This window comes from Alligator sinensis, unplaced genomic scaffold (genome assembly GCF_000455745.1).
Source record: "Alligator sinensis unplaced genomic scaffold, ASM45574v1 scaffold170_2, whole genome shotgun sequence".
In the NCBI taxonomy this organism is placed as follows: domain Eukaryota; kingdom Metazoa; phylum Chordata; order Crocodylia; family Alligatoridae; genus Alligator; species Alligator sinensis.
In genome coordinates, this window is record NW_005842290.1 from 1159681 (window position 1) to 1169353 (window position 9673).

Sequence of the window (9673 nt, forward strand, 5' to 3'; positions counted from 1 at the left end):
CTTCCCGCCACGCGCCGCTGGGCACCGGGCACCGCGCGCTTCGGCCCCTTCCCTGCCCTGCCCTGCCCGCCTCGGCCCCCGGGGGTGCCCGCTTCGTCCCCGTGCAGTACCGTCTTCACCCCTGTGCGGTGCCTGCTTCATCCCCATGCGGTGCCCACTTTAACCCCACGCAGTACCATCTTCATCCCTGTGCAGTGCCCGCTTTGTCCCCATGCGGTGCCCACTTTATCCCCATGCAGTACTGTCTTTGTCCCTGTGCGGTGCCCGCTTCATCCCCACGTGGTGCCCGCTTCATTCCCATGCAGTACTATCTTCGTCCCCGTGCGGTGGCCGCTTCATCCCCATGCAGTACCATCTTCATCCCCATGCGGTACCAGCTTCATCCCCATGCAGTGCCCACTTCACTTCATCCCTGTGTAGTACCATCTTCGTCCCCATGCGGTACTGGCTTCATCCCCATGCAGTGCCCGCTTCGTCCCCATGCAGTGCCTGCTTCGTCCCCATGCAGTACTGTCTTCGTCCCTGTGCGGTGCCCACTTCATCTCCATGCAGTACTACCTTCATAGATTCATAGATGTTAGGGTCTGAAGGGACCTCAATAGATCATCGAGTCCGACCCCCTGCATAGGCAGGAAAGAGGGCTGGGGCTAGGGGACCCCAGCTAGATGCCCATCTAACCTCCTCTTGAAGCCCCCCAGGGTAGGGGAGAGCACCACCTCCCTTGGGAGCCCGTTCCAGACTTTGGCCACTCTAACTGTGAAGAAGTTCTTCCTAATGTCTAGTCTAAATCTTCGTCCCCGTTCAGTGCCCGCTTCGTCTCCGTGCAGCACCTGCTTTGTGTCAGGAGTAATAATACAACCAGTCTGGTCCCTGCCGTCCTTGCTCAGTGAGTGAGAGGGGCTCAAAGACAGACCAGACTAAAGAGATGCTGTAACAGCCTGGCAGAGGGAGACGGGGATCGCTGTGACTGGGACCCTGACTGTTGTTAGCTTAGGGTCACCCGCTACCTAAATACATTGAGAAACACGGTGCTGAATGAGTCCAAAGAAAAAGAAACTGGCCCTTTTATGCACAGGCAGTTTTCTTTTTTCCAGCAGTTAAATAGGAGATTGCCAGTGGGTGAGGGAAGCAATAACTCAAAAAAGTGCAGCTGTACTAATGTATCATTTTAGATTAGGGAGTCACCACTCAATTATTATTAGTAGATGACATCAAGTGTTCGCTGCATTGCTATCTGATCTCGTAGCATTTTCACAATAAGCAAATAGAATAACAAGTTTCTGTACATCTTCCTCTAGGAAATACATATGACAGATCCATTATAGTCGATGGAGAAGAAGCGTCTCTCGTGGTGTTTGACATCTGGGAGCAGGTATTTATAACTAAAATAATTTTTTCTGGGTCATTTTTCACATCCATGTCAAATTTAGAGTAAGATTCTTTCTGCAGCTTTTTGATTGCACCAAGTTTTGGCAATATCCTAGGAGAATAATAATACTGTAATTCTTTGTTCTGTAATTAAACTCCATCTCCTGTGATCAATTTCTACTACTTGGATAGCTTATTTTAGACTTTGCACAGCACCAGGGTACAAACCTCATCTTGCTGTGTCCACGCAATTGTTGTCAAGCTAGGCTACTTCTGTGCATAGCTGTCCAGCTACTGTCAAAGTCAGTGGTTTACAATCTGGTCTATGCCTGCCTGTGGTACAACTTGTAAAAGTGGCCAAGCTTTTGTTTTATGATGTTATATTCAAAATTGGGATCCCCCCCCCCCCCAAACAGCTTAGTAATATATATATTTTAAAATCCTCCCAAAATGCCTGTAATAAGCTAGCTGACTAGGTCTAGGGCTATTACAATAATTTAATTCATTATTTGGGTCCAGGAATGTTTAGTTTAATATTTTCAATGCAATAAATAGTATCTTTCCTTATTTCCTTCTTTCTTCAGGATGACAGCCAGTGGCTTCAGAATCACTGTATGAAAATGGGGGATGCCTATATTATTGTGTATTCTGTGACAGACAAAGTTAGTTTTGAGAAGGCCTCCGAATTGAGAATTCAGCTAAGAAGAGCAAGACAAACAGAAGACATTCCTATCATTCTCGTGGGGAATAAAAGTGACCTGGTCCGATCCAGGGAAGTCTCAGTAGACGGTAAGAAACACTTATTCAATTGTAAATCTAAGTCTAATTTGGTAACCAAATTAACCTAGTGGAACTGGTCCAGTTCTGTTACAGAACAGGGTACGTTTGAGGTGTGTGTAATCTATACAGTGCAGAAATCTGATAACCAGGGCTCCCTATTCAAGACTTCAGAACATGAAGAAGCAGTTTGTTGAAGAAGTAGCAGTGGTGATTTTCATGACTAGCCACTGAGTAGTGTCCTGAGGTGGCAGAAGATATGTAAATGGTTCAGTGCAGCAGCCTCAAAATGCTACTCCATGCAGTATTCAGAGTCACACACTGTCAATAATTACTAAAAGTGACTTTAGCCAATTCTTGGCTGTACAGTGGTATTTATTAAATGACTTGATAATCTCAAGCCTGCTCCTGATGGACAGATGTCCGCATCAGAAATCCATCACTGCAGCACACCATCTCTGCTGAGGGCAAGGTCACAGAAATGGCACAATTCTTTTCTCCTCTAAATAATTCTATTGCATTTGGGGTGTGATAGCTGCCAGGCTTGCATGGGCTGAATCTATGCTGTCCCTGTTCTGCAAATAAGCTTTAACTAGTGAGTTTTCTAAGAGTTCAGTTCTGGTAACCAGTTGGACACATGCCAGTAGTATTGAAACAATGGTTTTTTTAAAAAAAAAAAAAAAAAAAAAAAAAAAAAAAAAAAAAAAAAAGTTTTGTATTTACTTGGTAAAATGTTGAGACACATCATTTGTGCCCTAATAAGTTTCCAGCTCTACAGTCTGGTCCTTATTCCCTGCCTAAAATGGCACACATGCCTGCACGAGGGGCTGGTTGGAGTTCAACCTAGATAGCATGAAGCTGTTATTTGTGGGGAATATGGTAGTGTCTAAGGAATCGTGACTCAGAATGAGGATCCAATTTATTTATAAAGCTTGCAACTCTGCAATAATTTTTTTTTAATCCTCAACTGAAAGTGGAAAGACATGTTTCAGCCATGAGGCAACTTTTTTCTTTTTATATGTAAATAAAATCTGAAATATGTATGTAATGTGGATAGTCAAGCATGGGGACAGTCTATCTAAAGAAGCTGTAGAATCTCCAGCCATGGAAACTTTCAAGAGCAAGTTGAACAGACACTTGGCTGACCTGATTTAGTTAGGGATGATCCTGCTTTGAGCAAGGGACTGGACTAGATGACCTTGTGAGGTCTCTTCCAGCCCTACTTTCCTATAATCCTATAAACTTATTTAGTGACTTTTAGCCTTTTATCACAACCATAGCCCTGTGACTTCTGACCTCTGACAGGTCTAGTGACTTTTTTCTAACTGTAATTTGCTCTAATATAGAACTATTTTAGGAAACTGTTGCTAGCTTCAGGTATTGAAAAATGTCTTGTCTCCTTGCACTGCTGCTCCACAGCTTTAATTTGAAAGAAGTAGTGGTACATTTTTCTCTGCACCCTATATGGGATGCACTTTTATACAAACGGACAACATTTAAATCTTTTAATAATGGGCCAGGCTACCTGAGAGACTGTCAGTTGCTTTATATCCCATCACATTTAGTGGAGCTAAGTATGGCAGTGGTATAACCCTGAAGGCAAGAAAAGGAACTATGAAATACTCATCTTCTTAACATTTGTGGCATAAAGGCCATTTTCCCTTACACAATCTATATATAGGCAGAGAGGGGGGGGTGTGAAGTTTTCACTATAGTTTTTGATGCCAGTGTGAATGAAGGAAAAAAATAGTACTTTTTACTGTCATTCACTCACTCCTTTCTGTCTTTCCAGAGGGCCGGGCCTGTGCTGTGGTATTTGACTGCAAATTCATCGAGACATCAGCTGCTCTTCATCATAATGTGAAGGACCTGTTTGAAGGCATAGTTCGACAAATCAGACTTCGCAAAGACAGTAAAGAGGACAACGCCAGGAGAATGGCCAACACTAAGAGAAGAGAAAGCATAGGCAAAAAGGCAAAGCGGTTCCTTGGGAAAATTGTGGCAAAGAACAATAAGAAGATGGCTTTCAAAGCAAAGTCAAAGTCTTGCCATGACTTATCTGTGCTTTAGAAGCTTTCGGCAAGGCCAGATGCTGCTCATGGGTTGTGAACAAGCATTTGACTGTTATGAAAACTATATGGACAGTCTACATGGTGATTAAAACAAAAAGACTATTTGAGAGTCTCCTTAATGCCTTAAGGTTCATAAGCAAGACCTGGAAGTTACATTACAATGTTTGCTTCAGTGATAAATGGTTTAAGCTTCATGTGTGCAAGTAAATGAACTGATTTTACAAAAGTGGCTTCCTATGCCCACCTCTTCACTGTGTATATTTGTTATGTCATCTTGTCCTACGGATACCGGAGATGCAAGGTTAGAAAGGATGATGATTGAAAATGAAATATCACCATAAACTTGTCTCCTTTGCAGAGCAAAACTTGAAAACCTTTTGTACGCAGGCTCGTACACTCTTTTTAGTATAAAGTAAGCAATGATAAATCTTTTTAAAATTAAATGTGGGGGACATTAGAATGGGAGAAAGCAAAATATATATATAGTTAAATACAGAATAAATATCATTTTATGAAGTTAATTTGCACTTCCATTACCTGTTCAATTACTTTGTTACTTGTTTACATGCAGATTTTATAATAATAAAGTATTATTTCCTGTTATAATAGGGTTTGGGTTTTTGTTTTCTGTTTCCTGCACAGCAAGCACAAAAGGACAGGCAGCAGTGGTTTGTACACTGGCTTTTTTATAGCACAAAAATGTTCAAAATAGTGTAGAGACTATAACATAGATTCTTACTGCCAGCTGGTATAGATAGCTTGACCCTGCTTGCCTAGTCCACTGGGACTACTCATGTAAATAAGGAAAGCAGGATTTGCTCCTTAATTAATCTTCCACATAGCCCCTAGTCCTTCACTGACCTGAATCAAAACTGCTCTGGCCTTCAAAAGAAGTAGTCCCTCCCCCAGCCCAAGGGATTTAATCAGATATAAGTAAGTCTTGTGCATAGTTGTTATTAAAGTGCATAGTAGGATACCTGTAGTTTCAAGGAGAAAATGTGCTTGCTAGTGGTTTCTGTGAGGGCAATACCAACTTTGCATGGCTGATTTTGGTGGTTGGAAACTGTCCTTGTGCAGGAAAACAGATCAATTTGACACCTGAGCAGCTCTTGTACAAGCCTCAGTCTGGAAGTGTTTTAGCCATGAGCAACGTAAGGCTTGTTTATGATGCTAGCCTATAATATTGTTTCTAACTACAACTTTGTTTCATTATAATCATATATCTCTCTGAGTCCTCCTTATTGCCCATTGATAAGGTTAAAGGACTTGTTTGAAAAGTTTCTCAAGGAAGGTCACTCCCTAGAGGCTAAGAGCATTCACAGTTCCTGCATTAGTTGTAATTTTCCCTGCATTTGCATTGCTTTTATAACTAGACTCTGAACTAATTCACCTCTTCTATGCCTCCTTCTCTTCCCACCAGTTCCATCCCCTGGCTGGGGTAAAAATTATCAAAAGGAAACCTTGAAGATTGCACCTACAAATTTTCACTTCTGTGTTATTTATAGGGTGGGTGCCTGTTTTCTGTCCTCCTGCACTCCTGTGTAACAAGAAAAAAAACTACTCCTTGATGAATTCTCACCTTATACTTGCTCCTGGGCTTACTTGAGTTAGGTCAGTAGTTCACTAACAGCAAAGGAATAACTGGTACTTCAGGAAAAGAAATCAGTGTGCCCATAGGTGGCATTCTTTTCTCCTAAATCTGTAGTGAATTTAAGCCCCAGCATAGTGCTTACGGGCTAAAGACATTGGCTTTTTAGTCGGATATAAACAAGTCCTTGAGCACTTGTGATTAGTAAAAGGCTCATGGAAATTTTATTTATTTTTTAAGTGTTTAATGTTGATGTCCTGGCCCAAGTCCAGTTTGGGGCTTCTATTCCATTTCTCTGAACCCCATCCAGGCATCCTGAAAGTCCAGCTGAATGCAGTTCCTTCCCTAAACAAGTCTCACTCTAGCATCTGACCCTGTAACAATCCCTGCATCCATTAACATTGGAGCTTTAACTATTAATATCGCTGCAGCTGCACCATCACTGAAAAAATGGTACAAGGTCCTTATTCATGTGCATGAGTCTTAGCATGTTCCCAATGAAGCCAGTAGCAAAACTATGATATCCTCTCTGTGGGCTTGTGAAGTTTTTGCTCTGTTATGCTTTCAGAATGACCTATGGAGGATGGAAATACTGTTGACTGTATCTTTTTCTTCCTTGTCTGTAAAACACACCAGATCTAGCTGTTTCAGTCAACCTAGGTCCTGAATTCCACTTTTAATAAGAAATGCGCTGTAAGCTCACTGGTTAAAGTTTGTTTTTTCAGAGCAATGTGTTAGGATGATGTATCACTTTTGATGCTGAAACATGAATGCGGCTGCAAAATCTCAAGGTCACGGGCAATAGCTGTGCTCATGAATACTCTGCCTTGTAAATCAGACTGTTTTCTCTCCTCATGAATTTAAAAGACTAGGGTTTTGGACTACTTTTAAATTTGAGCTAGTCATGATGATACTTTACTAGAGATTATTTTAGATAGTATAAACATATTTAATTTTGTATATTGAAAGTTTGTCATATGAACGAATAAACCATGGGTTGGTTCCCAGGCTACTCTGTAAAACTTTACCTTTGCAAAATATGAACAATAAAATCAAACTCTTATTTTACTATATTTTTTGCAATGTGTTTGTACAGTATATAGCACAAATAAGTCTAGGGGCTTGACTGGAGCTCTTGGTTGCTATTGCAATCATTGCAATCATAATGATAGGTTTATTATGGTCTAATCCCAATCTATTTCCAGCACCATGACACTACACCATAAGCATTGTTTTCTAGGGACAATACTTCTGGAGTCAATGTACTAGGATGTAATGCTCCTTCCCCCACTACCAGCCTCAAATTAGTGATCTAACATGGAAGTATTTTTCTGGGGTAGTTTCAAAGACACCCATGAGCGTTAGGTGCCCAGCTCCTATAGAAAGTCAGTAACAATTAGACAGCTAACTGTGAACAGTAATTTTGAAAACTCCAACCATTATCTAAATCTCTGCATTTTGAGATGCTAACTGCAGTGCTGGATTTTATGTTGGGGACAGCTCTAATTATTAGCATCTTCTATAATGGAAGGATAGAGCCTTTTATTTGTCACTCATAAATAGATTTGGAAAAAAAAAAAGCATTCTCTCAATTTATTATAATTAAAATAGCACCTTATGGAATGGTTTAAAATAAGAAAAAATACCAAAGAGAGTAATTTCTTCCTTCCCTTCCTTCTTGATCCCTCCCCACAAGAAAGAAACATACACAGTAAAGATTTAGATTTATCTATCCACAGATATGGTGTCTATTCCTGGGGAAGTCACAACATTACGAACTTTGAAATATTTTCTCAAAAGTTATTAGAACAACCCCATAGTGAACTTGTACAACATAGCTATAATGATTAATCCTAACTGGAAAAGAATGAACCTAATACAAAGCATGCTTACCATTACCTGGAGGAAGGTAGTGTAATCATTTTATTATACTGAATTTATAGGCCAAGGTACTTTTAATTTTGTTCAAGAACAATTTAAAGCTTAATCACATGTACTGGAACAAAAAGCCCACTGAACTTCTACCCACAGGCAAGAGTGCTGCTTGAGTTTTCCATAATTGTTTTGTCTGATCCCCAGGGGTTATAATAGATGGGATATTTGACTTGCTATTTGAATAACAGAGTATCTATACTTTGCCAGTAAAAATATTTTTAAAAATTCAGTATTTTTAAATAAAACTTGTTTTAAGAATTTGAAATGGATTAAATTGCTTCTGCCACTGACATTTTATGTACCTAGATAAGAAAGAATGAGAAGATGTCACAGAAAAAAAAAAGCAAGGGCATCTGATCTTTATCCCTGAATTAAGTTAGTCTGCAATAGTATTTAAAATCCAAAGGAAAATATCTTTATTCAGTCTGGAAACTTATCCAAAGTTCCAGAACTCAGCTGTAGGAGAGCTGTTGAACTTAACAAATTCACTGAACTCCCTGTCCCCAGTTACCTTGCTCCTATGAATTATGTACCCTGATAACTTTGCCACAATTTGCCTAGCAATGCTTTACCCTCTGTCTCTCTTTAGTGAATAATTACAGCAGACAAAATGGGTTTTTAAGGCATGTTTCTAAGAATTTCCCTTTGTTGTCTTTGTCTTCTCAAAATGTACTGCTTAAATTAAGCAAATGGAACAAATCAGGCATTTCCAAACATGTCCTAATATTTTCCAGCAGCTAGAAGGCCTGAGAGAATATTTGGGAAAGAAAGTTAGGTCCATGAGAGCGAGCAGCAGGGGGAAGAGGAAAGACCTAAGAAGACATGGTGCAAGGCTAGAAACCCAGATCCGAGGTGTTTCAAAAAAGATAGCAAAGGACAGAGGCTTTTGGAAAATGAAGGCTACAAAAGCACACAGCTAGTGGGAACATGCTTGGAAGAAGAATAAATCATATGTAAGCGTGTGTTTTCTGTAAGCGTGTGTTTTCTTCTAGGTTGGCGGATCTCCTCCGGCGGGCTTTAAACTAGGCTCGTTGGGGGGAGGGGAAGATGAGGGCGGGGGAAGCTGTGGACCACCAAACCATGTGGCACCCACAAGGACAGCCCAGCCTGAAGAAAGAGAGCATTGGGAACCTGAAAGCCATGGGGAGGCCAGCACTACGACACAGGTAAGAAACGAGAAGGTAAGAAACAAAGGGCCCCTTGGGACTCGGAGCGGGGGGGCAGCAAAGGCACCAGTCGCAGGGCTCAAGTGCCTATATACTAATGCTAGGAGCATGGGGAAAAAGCAGGATGAACTAGTGCTCCTGCTTGCACTAAACACCTATGACTTAGTGGGGCTAACGGAAACCTGGTGGGATTCATCCCACGACTGGGCAGTACGTATTGAGGGCTATAGATTGTACAGAAAGGACAGGGTGGGGAAGAAAGGGGGAGGGGTTGCGCTCTATATCAGTGAGCAATATACGTCAACCCTCATCAAGACAGAATCCAAGGATGAGGAGGTAGAAGGATTGTGGGTTAGGCTACATGGGGGGCAAGGAGAAAGGGATTTGGTGGTAGGGGTCTGCTACAAATCCCCACATCAAGGGGAAGAAAGAGATTCGGGGCTCCTGAGGCAACTCTCGGAGACCATAAAAGCTAAAGAGGCGGTAGTCATGGGGGACCTAAACTACCCGGACATCTGCTGGGAGTCACAGACAGCAAAGTCCCACCGCTCACGTAGGTTTCTAACCTGTGTACAGGACCTCCACCTGACACAGGAGGTACACGGTCCCACTAGGGGGAATGCCATACTGGATCTGGTATTGGCAACGGGGGATGACATGGTAGGGGACCTACAGATCGGTAGCCATCTCGGGGACAGCGATCACCTAATAATAGAATTCACCATAAGACGTCGAGTGGGTAAGGTAAATAGTAGGGTGAAAGTGCT

The 9673-nt window shown here is 41.6% G+C and overlaps 1 protein-coding gene across 2 annotated transcripts; it reads left to right on the forward strand.

The window, feature by feature from the left end:
* The first annotated feature begins 20 nt into the window (after nucleotides 1–20).
* Nucleotides 21–6878, forward strand: RRAD (RRAD, Ras related glycolysis inhibitor and calcium channel regulator). 2 transcript variants are annotated; one of them, XM_025209483.1, is made up of 4 exons: nucleotides 21–551; nucleotides 1299–1372; nucleotides 1953–2157; nucleotides 3938–6878. In XM_025209483.1, exons 1-4 carry the CDS (start codon nucleotides 212–214, stop codon nucleotides 4213–4215), a joined length of 897 nt encoding a protein of 298 aa, XP_025065268.1. In that variant the 5' UTR covers nucleotides 21–211; the 3' UTR covers nucleotides 4216–6878. The 2 variants fall into 2 exon arrangements, with proteins under 2 accessions (XP_025065268.1, XP_025065269.1); XM_025209484.1 differs by having other exon boundaries at nucleotides 23–441.
* Nucleotides 6879–9673: the final 2795 nt, after the last annotated feature.